Consider the following 16,897-nt stretch of genomic DNA (forward strand, 5'->3'; position numbering starts at 1 on the left):
TATGAACTCCTGAGCCACCTGCCTACACATGCATTTTCTAGTTTATTCTATCTATCAAGAATGCAGTATTCTTGAAGACTCACCTTGATTCCAATCATTTAGAGAAAAATCCTGGTTCATCAAAAGAAATTAAGGTGACAGAGCATGTCACCTCTACTACTGACATCCAAGCACCTTTGCAGTGTAAAAAGTCTCCATTACAAGCATCTGCTGCTGCCATGCTACTACAGTTCACCAGATTTGTGGCATCTCACTGCTCAGCTAATACCATCAATAAATGTTTTAGTCTTAATGAACTGGGAAATTTCAAGTATTTTATTAATAGAAACAAGATTCCCCTATGAGGTAATAGGCCACATCTGACCAAGATTCCTGTATTGGGTAACAATCCTCAGCTACTCTCACCTTGCTCCTCCAGCACTGCTCTCACATATAACTCAGCAAACTCCATGAGAAAATAAAGGCATATATATTCTCCACTACAGGAGGGGAAAAGAACAGAGAATGGGGGCACGCAAGAGAAAAAGAAAACCCAGGAAAATGGTCCCTTCCTGTCCTAGCCTCATGTTCCATGTATTTAGCTTTGGCTTCCCCTTTATAAGAAACTTGTGATTATTTTCCCACAGCCCATTAGAACAGGTGATTGCTTAAGAGTTTCACATTTCTTTCCTAAATGAACAAGTAATTGTTCTCTTTAACCACAAGTTTCATGGGAGTTGATAGTGTGTGTGATTTTCCTGGTGTGTCATGGTAAAAACACTGAATTTTCACATGACTACCTGATTAAAATGCTTTTGTGCATCACTCACACCTCTTAATAAATCTATTCAATTAGTTATTGTTGGGTGAACTGGGAGTGAAATACAATGAATACAAAGGTCTCCTCCTGGTCAAAGCACGACAAATCAGTCGAAATAAAGGAAAGAAACTGGGTTTCCGTATCCACCTTTCTTTCCCCTGCTGTGTTGCCCAAACAACAACATACCTTTTAATTTATTATTTCCAAATGAACTCAATCCATTTATTTGCATTCCAGACATCTGTCATGAGGTTGTAGAGCAAGAAGCATGATTAACCAAAAGTACCACACTCAATAAGTAAAAGTACTGCACTCAATACTTTAAGGTAACTCTCTCTTCACTGCACTTCACTCTCCCAAGTCTTTCACTAAAAATTTTGTTTAAATGCAATTACTATCCAGAATCAAACAAGGTCTCAATCTTACTTTGAACAGGCCAGATCAACTGCATATTTGTGAGGGATTTTCTAATTTTAAGGTAAAACCAAATGCCCTCTGGTCCTTGGCAAGCATTTATCTCAATAGCCATGTCTCCTAAACTGCCTCACAGCTGAAGTTATGAGTTTCCAGGTAGTGCAAGAAAAATGTATGCAAACATATTTCTGTACTGACAAACAACCAGAAAAGTTTAAGTAAGCAGCCAATGGTTAATTCATTCTTTCAGATGAGTCTCAGCAAGTCAGAGTATTTACTCCACTGTTGACATATGCCCAAATATTCCTTTTGTACGCTGGAATACTACAAGATTACTCATGGGTGTGTATGTATGTATTGGTATATATTTTTAATCAATTTAAACAAATTTTCAGTATGCAAAATAAGTGGAAATACTAATTCCTGGGAACCTTTGGTTCTGTACTTTTTCTTTAAATTTCTTCTTCTTTTAAATGTAGAGAATACAAATTATGTATTTACAAATGTAGCATGTCATCATGGGAAAAATCAGGTTGTCACCCAACACCTTTCTCACAATTCTAATATGAAACCAGTGTAACAAGACTTTAGTATCCATTTATAGATCTGGTTTCAATTTTCTGAAAGGACAACAGATCTTTTAATTTTCAAAATCAGGGTAACATGTACCCACACAAACAGTGCAAAACAGTGTGTATACTTGCATCTGATGTTATGCTGCAGGAAGCTGGTGTGTAAGGAGACAGGCAGCAGGAACAGGAGGCTCCAGTATCAGGAGGCAAAAAAAAAATCTCATTTCATGTATTGAAATTTTTATTAAAATCTCTTTGGACCAATAAAAAGAAAACATAAATTATTGTTTACTACCAGATGAAACTAAAACCAGCTGTTTCACACAGCAACTTGAAATTTGCTCCTCGATGAAGCTTTACAGGCCAAATAATTTCAAATGTCCTGTCACACACAGAACTGGTTTTATATGGTTACAGAACACACCATACATCCAAATAATTTCAAAGTCACAAGTGACATTCCTACCACCTTGTTCTCTAAAATCCCATCAGCTCTCAGTGTTGTTTCTGTCCTGCTACAGAAAAGATGCTGAAATGGACACTTTCTTTCTATGCCCATCTGCCTGAGATTGTTACTCTCTCTTTAAGACCTGGGGGTCAGAAGGAGAACCAGAGGACCTTGCCCCAGGTTCATGGAGGCAGAAGATGCCAGGATCCCTTTAAAATGAGACAACACTCACACAGGCCTCTCTTTCGTTCCCGCTAACTAATGAGAAGCTGAGGCAGCGCAAGGCAGAAGCTCCCCTTTGTTTTAGTCTCTGAGCCAGGGAAGACTTTCTCTTCTGACCTTTTTTCCTTCCTTTTTCATTGCTGTCACCCGGGATGGCCAGCCATGGCACCACAGTGGGAAAAACGGAACAGCCCCTGCTCCATACGGTCACTCCAGCCCCCCAGCAGCGCTCCGCTGCAGCGGGGAGGGCGTGGAGCCCAGGCTGCCCCAGGCATCTGCCTGTCACTTTCTGCTGAGCAGGAGGCCAAGTCCCCCCACGAGTTCCAGCCACTGACCAGTTCCAGCTGCCACTGTTGATGGAGCTACTGCTGCTGCCTGGAGAGAGACCCTGTCCAGTGGTGGTGATATTGGGCAAATGGATCAGCAGCATTTGACTGCTTTTAGAGTCCAGGTTTCTTTTAGCTTTGTCCTTGTTCCTCGTTGGTTGTTGTTTGGAGAAGAGAGACTTTCATAATCACAGAGTTTCAGATGCTGTGGTGAGTTTTTTCCCTTTGTTCTCTCTCCAACACATGGTCAGGAGAAGGGGCTTCTCCACCAGCTTGTCTTTGTCCCCTGAACCACGTGGTCTTCTATGGAGACCAACATTTTTGGGGAGGGGTTTCTCTGCCATCTTGTCATCTTTGTTTCCAAGCAGTCCATGGGATTCAACACCTTTGTATCTAGTGATGATTACTGTTATCCTGCCTGCTGCTGTTTCATTTTTTAGTAAACTTTTATTTTTTCACTTGCTTTCATCTCTGCTCATCGGTGAAAGGGAAGCAGTTAAAACTAAAAGAGGCAGTAACTCATTTTGGAGTGTCTGCCCCAGAAACTGTCTTAAACCAAGACACACGCAGCTATAGTGTTTCTTGGCTTAAAATTCCCTGTTTACAACTTCCCCCCTACTTGAAGAATACTAAATTAATGCTTAAATTTACAGCTTAAAGATGAAATACAGTTTTTTAAACAAGCTGAGATCCCAAATAATTATGAACACTTAAGTAGTTAACTGGAACAAATATACTTTTAAAAAAACCCCAAAACACCATCAAACCACTGAGCCCAGCAGTGTCAAAACCAAAGCGCACAATCTTCAATGCTTTAGGCTTCTTTTGCATTAGTTGATACCATCAACTAGAATCAAAATCTTTATACCTTGATATTACAACCAATTCAAATTAATTTGATGTTTCTTAGACTGCATTCACCAAAGAGAGAATCAATACTACATAAATTTAGCAAATGCAGCCTCATTTACTGCAAGGCTTTGCAAGAGCTAATCTTGCAAATCACAAATGCAAAGGTTATGCAAACTTTTGTTAAGCTGTGAGACAAAAAACTTCAGTATGTGTTTCACAGCAATGAAGTGTCTCTCTTTTGAATGTCAATAATAACAGGTAAAAACCACAATTGTTGACAATTGTCAACTAAGGCTATTCAATGTAGAGGAAATACATTTTAGTAATGGAGGGCATTTTAAAATTGATTGAAAATTTGTAAGCTGAATATATACAGGTATAATTTGCTACTCATTTGGGACCTCAAATAGCTTTTACATATATGGTTACATTCTCTTTTAAAATTAAGACATGACATACAGTTCCAACTAACTGCAAAGACTTAGCTCATGCTAATTTTATACATTATTTCTCTAGTTGGACTATAACAAAGTAATAGGAGACTCAGACACCATGCTTCAATTCCTACAAAAGCCCTCAATGTTATCCAGGTTTCTAGACAAGCAAGTTAAGCATAGAAAATACAAACCCTAATCATCATTTTCCTCATCATCAAATGAGAGAAGACTGCTGTTTTTTACTTGCTTAGCTGTACTCTGAGAAGTAGTTGCTTCCTTCTTAGTTTTCTTTGCTTCTTTCATCTTCTTACTTGAACTTACATTGAAGTCCAAACACTTCTCTGATGAACGTTTGGCTGGTTTCCTGAACATAATTTTTCCATCAGCAGGTTCTGGTTCATCATCTGTTATAAAGAGAGTAAAGTCAGAACTCATCTGCATATGTTCACAAACACAAACAGACCTTGAACCAAAATCAGTAAGGCCTCTGAGAGAATACAACAATCATGAAAATGTACTTTTTTGCCATAAACTCTGTATCAATGAATGTCCTTCATGTACACACACCTGCTTCATGTCAGCCAGCCCTTGAAGACAATCCTCCTGCAGTTCCTATTGGATATAGGGTTTCACTAACCAGAGCACTAACTTAGAAGAAACTGTGAGCAGTAGAGCTTTTCCCACACATTCCATTCACATCCACTTACCAAAATGGAGAGGACAACTTCATAGGATCCTCTCACTCCTCTTCAGTATTTGTAAAATTCATGACAACAAATGCACTTATTTCAGAGTTATTTCAGAATTACTTATCTTTAAATAACAAAATGGCACATATACAAGAAAAACTTTTTTCCCTAATATATTCTGTCTTGCTGAGACAGCTGAAAAGATCACATGGTAATAAACGTCCCCTTTATTATTGTAATGGATGAAAGTATCAGGTTTTCTTTGTATCTGCAAAATCACCCAACTATTCCAACTGACTAATTTTGCTCTAGTGCATGCAGAGGAGCAGACAACAATCTTGAAAACAGGAGAAGTCCCTTCCATGATTATCAGGCAGAGTGGGAAAGCTACCGCATAAGTAACAGCGTCAGGGCAGTATTTCTGGAAGATAAAGTGTAATGTAAAGTCATGAATCAGACACAAAGGTTCATGCTGCAGTAGTTTGCAATTTTTATAATGTATATGTGACAGAATGTTAAGGAGCCATGGGTTCTGTGCAAGATATTTTTCCTAAATTACTTCAGTGAAATTCATTACTCAACAGAAAAGTGTTTGACAAGATTATGTGCTACTTAATTAAAACCAATAAATAACTTTTCTCTTTAGCACAAATTCTTTTCTCAGTATATCAGCACTACGGCAGAAGACTTAACGTTTCAGTGTTATCTACGCAGCACTGGCTGAAACTCTCTTCAGTGCATTCTCAAAACAGTACAACCAATAAATCTGGTATCTTAAGGGTTGTGTGGTACAAAAGATGACATCAACTTAGAATGCCTTAAGTTTCAGAGATCCTCTTAAAGAAGAAACCTAGCTTGAAAAACTAGGCACCAATTCTGTTGATGGCTTCTACAGAATGCATACTTCCAAAAGGGGCATATGGTGATGAGCTGGAGCACAAGTCCTGAGGGACCTGGGGTTGTCCAGCCTGGAGAAAAGGAGCTCCAGGGAGACCTCATCTCTCTCTGCAACTGCCTGAAAGGAGGCTGTAGTGAGGTAGGCATCAGTCTCTTCTCCCAAGTAACAAGGAATAGAACAAGAAATGGCCATATGGGAAAGTTTAGATTGCATACCAAGAAAAATTTCTTCACTGTCATACCAAAACAAATTTTTCATTGTGAGAGTAGTCAGGCACTAGAACAAGTTGTCGAGGCAAGTAGTAGAAACACCATCCCGTGTAGTGTTCAAAGAATTCATGGCACTTGGGGACACGGTTTAGTGGCAACAAAGTAGTGCAAGGTTAATAAGTGGGGCTCCATGGATCCTAGAGGTCTTTTCCAAACCAAACCATTCCTTGATTCTAAGATTCTACACTAGTTTGTGAGAAAATACTACTGTGCAGAAAATAACTAACCAGTTTTAGGGAAAAATACTTCATTCTTGGCACATTAGAAAAGCTTTACAGCTACAAGGAATTAGCAGCAATAATAAACTGTAGATATGAAAAGCATAGTTCTCAATGGATCCACTGTGAACTCTGCACAGAGAGCTTAAGTGTTCAGATGCTGTACATGTGATACAGAAGTTTAGGAAGTGCCTACAGTAAATTCTGGGTAGGAAATAGAACTCCTGAAAGCATATCACACCTAATGAATCAGAATACACTATGCATCCTTTTTCTCAGAAGCTGGGCCTCCATTTTTGGGCTAAGAAGTTTAATAGCAAATGATTCCCCTTACTAATTGTTGCATAACTACAATGTTTATTTGGAAATAAAGACCTTTCAATTTAAACAAGATCAGAGGCACAGTCTAAGCCAAATTCTGAAAATAAAAAAATATCCATAAGGAGAACATCCCTTATGTGCAGATACAACTGTCTATGTGATGTATACAGTACCCATACTGATGTGGAAATGGCACAACCAGCTACTGGATAAGCAGGAGGAGCAAAAAATCAAACCCCCATTGGATACTCTTTAACAAATAAATTACTGCATTTTCTTAGAGTGGTAAATTTGAAAACTTAACCCCTAAAAATATAGTTCAAAGCATATCCATAAAAGAAAACAGATAAATAGCTATGTAGTTGTAATCGATGGAAAAAGAGAGGACAGAAATTTTAAGTTTACTCACAACTGGCCTGCTACCCACATTATGAACTGCACAAAATAATTTCATTTTGCCAACCAGATGGAGAAACTGATAAGTATCTTTGCAATATGAATTTAAACATGTAATAAGCTAAGGGCACAAACAGCAAAACTCAAAAATTCCACCAAAATGGCAACTAGCTCAGCTCTGACCTCCAGGGCTACAATACTATTCACAGGTCATTCTGTATCAAAGGAAATTATTTTAGCTCTTGGCCTGGTTAAACACAGTTAAAATTTCATGATATGCTCAAGGACAATCCTTTCAGCAGGAAGCCCAGGCCAGCTTCAGAGAGCAGTGTGTGCTGGCAGTGCTTGACAAAGAATGAAGCAGATAAGGAAACACAGTAGGCCTAGCCTACATGTGGAGCGAGTGAGGACAGACTACGCTTTTTGAAAAAATTTCATGAGGCAGTTCAAGGAATTTGTGTTGATGTGTTAAGATAGTCTTTTTCAGCTGGTAAAATGACTTTATCCTTTTTAATTTCAACAGGTTCTTCTGTATCAGCTATCTTTCTTGTTTGCATCAAAGACCTACAAAAAACCGACTTGTATTAAGCAATGAAAAAAAAACTAAAGAAACAATCTCAGTGTTGGTAGTTTTTAAAACAGATTCCCAATAAAAGACTCTAATAGTATTATGAATTATGGAAAGCGGGATTTCTGGTAAGCACACTGAAATACATGAAGTAAAATACATAAAAGCACTACAGGAGAAATAATGAAATCCACTTTTCAAAAATGAGTCAAAAACTACACTAGCAGTTCAAATTCCCACTGTTCTTAGCCATTCCTGCTTTTTACCTGGATCACAAACCACCGGCTGACCAACATAAGCACAGTCAGATGCTGAGCTGAAAACTTACTTCACATATGACATCAATTTAAGAAACCACAAAATCAGAAATTTCTTCTTTTCTAATTATTTCAAGGTGTATATTAAAATAAAAGTAGAAATGAGAGCCTGAAAATTAAATATTGCTCTTCAGTTTAGAGGGTTTTTTATTTAGTAGTCATTTGTGTAGTTAGCAGCATCACTTTTCAGAAGTTTCTGTCCACATACATCAATGAGGCAACAACAGGAAACACAAGTGCCACTAAACTGTCAGAAGCAACAGAAGAAACAGTAGAACCCATATAGGTCTATTCAAAGATAGGAGGTTAGGAAAAAAATTACAATAACCTGGCAAATTTTTTAATGGTTTCTGAGTTTAGAAGTTCAGGTCAGCCATTTCAGATGCTCCTTCCAATGCTTTCTGGCCATCCATTCTCTAGCCATGCCTTTGGAAGCATTTACTCCAGGAACTGAGCACACTGGTGTGTGAAGATAAGAAGGTCACTCTTTTTCCATAGTCAGTGTCAACTGTTTATGAGAACACTTGGGAAAGTTTTCCTTACTTAAATACTGCAAAGTTAGCTTTGATTTAGGTACCTGCTATTTCACAGAGCAGCATTACCTCTGTGAGATGTATCTGATACATCAGCTAATTGAATCAGAAGAGCCTGTGCTTATTCAGAAAGGGCTCCAAGGGCCAACACAGCAAGGACTGTATTGTCCTTGCCCCTTCCCTCTACTGTCCTTCCCCAGAAACCAGCATATAGAATGAGATAAGAAAAATACTATAAGGCTTTGAACAAGAAAGGATACCTTTTGCCAAATTTGGTCATCTGCATATGTCAGAGTGTCCCAGAGGCCATATGAAGTAGAAAAGCAGTAGGAAAAAAAAATCTATTTTATAGACTGTAACGAATGCTGAGATAAACTATCTTGCAGTAATTCCTGTATTTTCTTTTGTGCAAATTTAATTTTTCATAAGACCATTTTTCTTTGTCTCTGAACCAACAGTGACAATTTTTAAAATGATGCATAAAACATTAAGCAAAATCACTGCTGATACACAAACTACTTCTTTTTTAAAAAGCCTCTGAGTCTCTGCTCCATGGGGAAAAATATTTCAATATAGAAGAGTGTTTTCTCATATAAGAAAGATTTGGTCCTAAATAAAAAAGATCCCTGTGACTCTACTTGCAAAAGTCAACAGAAAAGCTAGGATTTGCTCTGCCTTAGGAAGCAACTAAGTGCAGCTAGGACATCAATCAAATGGTTAATTAATTTGGTTTTACCAAATTAATGCAAAAATGTTACTCATCTATAAAACAAAATCAAGTCATAGGAACATCTGGTATCTAAAATTAAATATAAACAAAACCAAAATGAACAAGAGCTGTAGCCGTGTCAAAATGGTTATAGAAGAAAACAAAGGAGAAAGTATGTAAATGAGATTATGGAAAATTCTGGAGTAATATCACAATCCTAAACTTGAAGATAAGGTCCTTTAAATGAAGACAATGACTACAATGTAAGAGAAAAGATGGCAGAACCTCAAAACTGAGTACTTCCCAAGTTCTGAAAAACTGTTTGTATCCACAACAGATAGTCAGTAGCACATTTCTTAGGATCTATCAAAGTGCCTTAGCATTGATGCATGCTGGAAAGGAAGATTTTCAGTTGGCAAATTTACTTTCCTATTACCTTTTTAGCTTCATGTAATTTCACTAATGATCTGATTTGGGACTATATAATAAGGTCTAGTAGCTATTAAATTAATTTGACTTTCAACTCTGGGATTAAAATCAAAGCAACATGAAATGCAACCAAGTCATGCAGCACCAAACTTTCTTTTTACTTCCCATTTTCAGAATTGACAGCCAAAAAAATAAAAGAAATTCTCATGTTACTCAAAACTCTCTTTATTAAACTGGAAGTAAACAGCTGTCTAAATACCTGTCTCAGACTAGAAATCAAAATTTAAATCTAGAGGTCAGACTGACAGTGTAAAAATGGCCCAAAATGCAAAAAAAGCCTTCAGCAAGTTGTAGCACAGTCACACTCACCTCCCTTCATTGGAAATTTCACACTGGGTTCTCTCCATAGCAGAGGAACACAGTAGTGCTTACCCTGTTTATTCCCATAAGCCATAAAAAGGAAAAGAATACGAAGACCTCATATGAACTGCAAAGGCAGATGAATGAATAGTAACACAAAGCAGAACAGTCCTCTTGCTACCTACTTCTGTGGGTTTTTTCCTCCAAATGCAAGCTATTACTGAAGGACTGAAGGGGTAATAAGCAGAGGTGACAAAGTCCTACAGGGACTCAATACTGCCATCCTCAATACATACAATTATGTCTTGGGAATGTCTTTTTCCACCAAGTAAGTTCAGTCACTCTGTTCAAATACACTTCCATTTCACACTGTGTATTCAGCTTGGTAGCTCTTTTGGACTTTTTTCACAGCATGGACTCTACCTCAATAGATTCTCATGGACAACTACTTCTTTTTGCCTGGCCTTACAAAATCATTTTTCCTCCTACTGTGATCACTCAAAGTTCAAGTTGCTTATATGAAAAGGAAGGCAATGCTCAGAAAGAACCATGATATTTCTTTCCAATAAGGTGAAACTTCTCCTAATACTAGGAGGGTGAAAAGAAATTTTGTGATGACTTTAGAAACTGCGACACCAAGCATCTATATGCATTACAGTTCAATAACAAGACACCAGGAAGTAAGCCCAAAGCTGAGCACATATTCTCAGAGGAGTTCAAGTCATACACCTAGATGCTTAGATCGAACAAATACATATCTACCTGAAGAAAATAGGATGTGGTTTATTTAGTTTTAAGCTAACCCACATTATTAAAAATTAAGATTTCTCATCAATCTGCTTTTCAAAAAACATAAGATTCTCAACATATTTTCTCCCACTTCTGTTACTGACTTCTCCATTTATACCATTTGAATTTTAACATATACATCTACACATAGACAGCATGAACCTGAATTTTCAAATCCAAATGGCAGACAAAGAGAGAAGCTAAGGATATCACATTGACAGCCATGTCCTAGGCCTCACAGTGTGCTCTAAATTCAATTGGCAGCTTTTGTAAATAGCCATAATGGCTAACCACAGAAGATGTCCAGTTTCTGTGATTCACCTTTCTATTTTATACTTATGGAGTTCCAGTTCCTATATTCTTAATTGTCACAACATTTCCACTAGAGACAACAGTAGCTACATTCAATTTGTCAAGTCTTCTGTCAGCAAAAGATAAAGCTACATTTCATCACTCCCTGTGTGATGATTGAAGCTTCTGGAGCACTTACGTCAATCATACCTGAATGATGAATACTGAGAGAAATTCTTAACATAACTGTATCCATCAGCTGTAGTTTTTCATGCTTGTTGTAAAACTGCAGCAGGCCCTCCTGCACCACTTCTATCTTTCCATTCTGTGTAATTCTTTGTGGCAGAGTGTCCTAGGGTGCTTTATGATGTTTGTATCCCCAGTCCTCTGCTCTGTTTATGCTGGATATTATATTCTGTGCCTTCAAGACTGGCTCTGAGAGCAAAGGTGGGGAGAAGAAGCATGAAGTTTGTTATCAGAAACTGCACTCCTCCTCTACATGCTGCACTGGATTGTTTCCTCTGGGCACCGAGAGAGCAGAACAGGGCCCTCCATTGCTTTTTAATTAGTTTAGCTAGCTGAGGCAGGGAAGTTATCCCTGAACTGTCTTTTCTTTCCCTTTTCTTGGAACTGTTCAAACCTGCTCTGGACTGGGGACCTGGGGAGCACTGAGAGTTTGCACTTTACCGCCACTGGGGGCCTTCTCTGGGCAGCAGCCATTCCCAGTGCTGGAGGGACTGATAACAGAGTGACCACCCCAGGGCAGGGGGATACAATATAAGAAATTAAAGGTAGTATAGAAAGTAATCTTACCCCTAAGGAGTTGCAGCTGAGCCAATTATTAAAGATTAGGAACAGACCTGACTCTAACAGGCCTCAGCTGTAGCCAATACGAAGAAGAATGTTATAAAAGGTGGATTGGTTGGCTGAAGGGGAACTGCAGTCAGCTGGCTGCTACAAGAAGAAGGAAGAGTCAGTGCTTAGAGGAGCTGCCTAGGAGAAACATCAAGGAGGTACAAAACCCTAGCAATATGGAACCTTTGCAATATAATGACAATAGAACTGTTGGGATATTATAACAACACCCCAGGAAAGACTTTCTGAGTTTGTCATCTCTTCAGAGCAGTGAATAAGTTTTGTCATCTGGTATTGTTCATTTTTTGTGCTGGGGAGTGCTTTGCCTGTTAAATAAACAGGTTTATTCCACTTTTCTCCAAGGAAATTTTTCCCAAACCAGTTGGGGGTGCCCTTTTGGAGGTTTTCTCCCAAATTTGCCCTAAACCAGGACAGAGAGAAACATTTTTTTTCTGGACCTTGCTTTTTAGCACTATTGTATCATCTGTTTATCTTGCTTAATATATTTGCAAGTCACAACACATCCTGGGGTTGATTTTAAGCAAGTAATCACATAGACCAGTCAGGTAAGTGAACATGTTCCCAAACCACACATCTGCAATTCTTTCCAACAAAGCACAGACCTGAATCCCTCTGCCCTGACACCCTTTCAAGAACTTATACAATTACCTATCAAACATCCACTCCACTGTCAAATTTGGCTGAACTAGTCAGTGAGTTAAAAAATGATCACAGGTGATGTCAAAAGACTGTGCACTGCAATAATACATCAAAAAAGTTAATTTACAAAAAATTAAATTAAGGGAGTATTTAGAGGGAGGATGGTGCACAATCAAGAAGCACAGAACTACATCATTATAAAAAGCCAGACAGCCTGAATATGTACTTAACGACTTGAGATTAGGAACCAGCAGTGCAAATTATTTAGGTGAAAAATTCAGAACTAATCAAAGGTAGTATTAAACAGTAGAAAGCTGAGCAAGTATCAGACCTGCTTTTGTGGGTTATCTCTTTGACTACACAAAGTAAGAAATTAATAGTTTGAAATTCACCTGATTCTTTTGACTTTAAGGCCTCTTTGATTTGCTGTTTAATTTTCATTGCTTCTTCTGCAGTTAAGTCCCCTTTTTTCAGTGTCACCACTTGAGGCTGCTCATCTTCCTTGTCACTACCATTGTCACTGTCCTCATCAGCAAGTGGGAGCTGCTCTCTCTGGACAGGAGAGAAATAAAAGCCATTCTGATCATCATTCCAGATGGCCCATACTCCTTGGTTTCACTTTTGCAGAAAGGTTATTGAGGAGACTTGGCATAGCTGCCAGTGCCAGGCCCTCCCAACACACGTTGTCCAAAGGACACTTCAATTCTATCCCTGAGACACAATGACTTCTTGTTGAAAACATCAGCATGGGAGTATGGGTTTCTTCAATTAGAGACCAGAAGGAACTTGGACAGCGAGAAATTAATTTTTTTCCTTTGCCATCTTGACAGTGCAGCACTGTCTGCTACGCAACAATAAGAAAAGCTTTAAATGCAAGGATCCAAACTTGAACTTTGATGCTGTACTCAAAGCAGCACAAAGGGAAATGTGGGTCCATGGTGGCTGGGTTATTAAACCTGGCTAAACAAATCACTGTAAGCAGCACTGACACAAGGAATATCATACTCCTGTTTCTGCTCTCTCAAACTTGTGCACTGGGACAGAAGAATCAATTCGGGTAATTTTTTAATTTTTTTTAAATAAACCTTCTGGCATGGAAACCTCAGTGCAGCAACGTGAAGTATGGCAATATTAGAGGACCTGAAAACTTTATATTGTAAGGAAAAGTACAGACAGATTACTGTAATCTACTGAATATGTGTATATATATATATAAAACAGTAAGTTCCTTTCTTAAGGTATCCTGTAAAATCCTCTTTAGAGGGAAACACATGCAAAATCACATTGGAAGCAGAAAAAAACTGCCTCGGGAAAGGCTGCCTTTTAACGCCCTGCCTTTCCAGCCATCACAACACAGCTCATGACCACGGACCTACAGCAAGGTGTTTTAGATTGGGAGGGACCTTAAAGATCATCCAGTTCCAGGGCCCTCGCCGTGGATAAGGGCACCTCCCACTAGGCCAGGTTGCTCAGCGTCCCATCCAACCTGGCTTTGAACAGTTCCAGAGACAGGGCATCCCCAATGTCCTTAGGGAACCTGTCTCGCCACCCTCACAGCTAAGAATTTTTTTCCATATATCGGACCAAAACTTCTCCTCTATCAGTTGGAACTCATGTTAACTCCTTTACAAGAATTTTTTTACCGTACTTTTAGAACGTTTTTTCCACACCGCCCGGGGCTTTTCAAAGTCCAGTTCAAGCCCGGACATCACCGCTGTTCGCCCCGTGCCCCCACAGCCCCCTCGAGCACGGAGAGGTTGAAGCGGCTGCTCCGCAAGGCCGCCACAGCGGCCTTGCAGTTGTCTTGATCCGCCAACAGCGAAGCAAAACCAAGTTACAAATAGGATTTCGGTCAGTCTGAAGCGAGTAACTACGGCTCCCCCTTGCATTACAAATGCTGCTTCCCCACAGCCCACTACGTGAAAAAGCAGCGGGCGGGGACGGACGGGCATCAAGGCTCGGGAAGCGGGCGCTGCTCCCTCCCACTCGCGGGCCAGGGCGTTACCTTGGTGTCCACCGTGGGGCCCTCCCGATACCCGACCCGCCGCTTGAAGCGGCTGAGGAAGGCGGGCTCGGCCGGCCGCACGTAGGAGACCTGGTTCCTCTTGCTCATGGCCGCCGCCGCCGCCGCCGCCGCGCTTCCGGGCGGGGCGCGCCCCGCGCTCTCCGTTCCGGAACGCCCAGCCAATGGCGGGGCACGCGCGCGCCGGGAGAAATGGCGGCGCCTGCGCTGGCCTCGGGCAGGGGGCGGGGCCGCGCCGCTGAGCGCCAAATTCGAAGGCGCCGCCATTTTGGAGCGGCGGGCGGGCGGGCGGGCGTCGCCAGGCTTGGAGTGACCATGGCTCCCGGTGAGAAAGGTGAGGGGGAACGGCCAGAGAGGGGCTTGGGGATGTGCCCTCGGATCGGGGAGCGGGGGGGCGGGGGGGACGGGACGACGACGACGACGACGACGACGACGACGACGACGAGGGGGGGACTGTGCGACGGCTGTGCCCTGGCGAGCCGCGCTGTCCCATGCCCTAGCGGGGCGGCATCACCCGCGTGGGAGAACCAGCGGGGCCAGGTGCGGAGGTACTCGGTGTCCCCCAGCGGGGCAGATGCTCCGGGGGTTCCGTCCTGCGCTGCCCGCGGGCAGAGCGCTGCCCCGGTGGTGTCGGGGTACCTGAGTCGGCCCTTTCCCAGAATTACAGAATATGCTGAGTTGGAAGGAACCCACAAGGATCATCGGGTCCAACTCCCGGCCCTGCACAGCACCATCCCCAGCAATCACACCATGTGCCCGGGAGCATTGTCCAAACACTTCCTGAACTCTGTCAGGCTTGTGCTGTGACCACTTCCCGGGGGTGCCTGTTCCAGCGCCCAGCCACCCTCTGAGTGAAGAGCCTTTTTCTAATATCCAGCCCAAACCTCCGTTGACACAATTTCAGGCTATTCCCAGGGCTGTGCAAGTACCTTTTTGTATTATTTCAGTTTTTAACTGCACTCCTTTCCTTAATAACTTGTGCAATTGAAGAATAAATTACTTAATGAGGAGTTAAAATATTTCTCAGATGTAATAAATCAAAACGGCACGGAAAGCTCATGCAGCAGCAGGATATTTAGGTATATGAACGTCAAAGAGAAGGTAGGCATCTTTGCACGTCATTGTTCATTCTGCTGTTAAAAGTGATCCTCTTACCAAAAAAAAGTGTGCTTATAAAGACTTTGTAAATACTTTATTATTGGAATATTTTGAGGCATTTTCTTTCATTGTTATTTTGCTTATTTTCTAAATACAATTTTGTTAGTTAATGTTTTGACTATATTATGGACTTTGATGTCAGATTAAGAAAAAAATAAGTCACTTTATCTACCTATGGGGTAATATGTGCTGTCTCCTTGAAATCTGAAGCTGTGCAAAATGAGCCTCACTCACAGAATCAGTGAGTTTGGAAAAGACCTCTGAGATCATGGTGTCCAACCTATGACTGACCAGCACCTTGTCAACCATTCCAGACACCTCCAGGCATGGTGACTCCAGTACCTCCCTGGGCAGCCCATTCCAAAGTCTAATCAGCCTTTTAGTGAAAATATTCCTCCTGATGTCCAACCTGAATCTCCTCTGCCACAGCTTGAGACTGTCCTCTTGTCCTGTCACCTGGGAGAAGAGTCTGACCCCAGCCTCCTTCCAGGCAGTTGTAGAGTGATAAGGTCTCCCAGAGCCTCCTTATTGCCAGAATAAACAAATGGCACATTGATAAGTGTGTGCACATTCACATTAAAGGACTGGAGGTTTCACTTCCTCTGTAACAAAATGAAATCTTTCTGCCAAAGGAAGATAATTACCAAATATTTTCATGCAGTTCTGTTCATGCACAAAATAGGTATTTATTAGGCTCTCTATTTATTTCCCTCTGTACTGCTTACAGTATTTTCTATTTAAGTCAGGAGTTTTGAGCAGTAATTTTATTTTAATTTTTGTGTGTCTCTCTTTTATAGGAGATCTGCGTGACTCTTCAATATCTTTGCTGAACTCATCTAGGTAAAATAATATTGGACAGTTCCCATATATTATTAATCACATTGCACAAAAAGTGCAAACAAAACCTAGCATAACTTTATGAGATAATTTAAAGTTTTTTCTTTCAATCTTTACCTGCTTAAGATTGCTGCTTTTCTCTCCTAATATCCTTACAGGCTTTAAAAAAAATGTATTCATAATAAAACTGCTATGCCGACATGTTGTGTTCCTCTTGGAATGCTGCCATACAATAAATTTTCATTTGTCCACTAATTCTGCAGCTGGACTTTAGAGTTTGTATGAAAAAATATCCCACTAGGATCTTCAGTCCTGTGAGGAAGCCCCAAACTAAAGCAAAAACCAAAAAGCCCTCCTCAAAGAGTAAACTGTGCCACAACTCAGAATAATGAAAGCACCTTTGGCAAATTAATTTGGTGTGTCTTAGGGAAAATGTTATACTGGAATTTTTCTCAGCTGCTGTTTATGTTCTCAGCCCTTTCCTCTGCCACTACCCAACTGCACATT

The 16,897-nt window shown here is 40.6% G+C and overlaps 2 protein-coding genes across 3 annotated transcripts in view; one reads left to right on the plus strand and one right to left on the minus strand.

Moving 5' to 3' along the window:
* Positions 1-2,005: 2,005 nt before the first annotated feature.
* KIAA1143 (KIAA1143 ortholog) lies at positions 2,006-14,531 on the minus strand. The gene is made up of 3 exons (XM_050971262.1): positions 14,378-14,531; positions 12,765-12,924; positions 2,006-4,474 (listed from the first exon to the last, which is right to left on the minus strand). Exons 1-3 carry the CDS (start codon positions 14,483-14,485, stop codon positions 4,263-4,265), a joined length of 480 nt encoding a protein of 159 aa, XP_050827219.1. The 5' UTR covers positions 14,486-14,531; the 3' UTR covers positions 2,006-4,262.
* A 116-nt stretch (positions 14,532-14,647) lies between these two features.
* Positions 14,648-16,897, plus strand: part of KIF15 (kinesin family member 15) — a 33,858-nt gene continuing 31,608 nt past the window's right edge. The window contains exons 1-2 of one of the 2 annotated variants that reach the window (XM_018909703.3): positions 14,648-14,729; positions 16,351-16,393. In XM_018909703.3, coding sequence (XP_018765248.1) covers positions 14,711-14,729; positions 16,351-16,393 — 62 coding nt within the window. In that variant the 5' untranslated portion in view covers positions 14,648-14,710. The remainder of the gene's footprint in view (positions 14,730-16,350; positions 16,394-16,897) is intronic. The other variant, XM_050971012.1, reaches the window with a different exon arrangement.

The sequence above is a fragment of the Serinus canaria genome, chromosome 2 (assembly GCF_022539315.1).
Source record: "Serinus canaria isolate serCan28SL12 chromosome 2, serCan2020, whole genome shotgun sequence".
Classification (NCBI taxonomy): domain Eukaryota; kingdom Metazoa; phylum Chordata; class Aves; order Passeriformes; family Fringillidae; genus Serinus; species Serinus canaria.

Bases quoted from the DNA above. Each gene is read 5' to 3' on its own strand.
- KIAA1143 (XM_050971262.1), bottom strand. From the start codon at position 14,485: ATGAGCAAGAGGAACCAGGTCTCCTACGTGCGGCCGGCCGAGCCCGCC. The intron at 12,925-14,377 runs GTAACGCCCTGG...TCTCCTGTCCAG, and splicing joins GCCCCACGGTGGACACCAAG to AGAGAGCAGCTCCCACTTGC. The intron at 4,475-12,764 runs GTGAATTTCAAA...TCTTTATAACAG, and splicing joins CTTAAAGTCAAAAGAATCAG to ATGATGAACCAGAACCTGCT.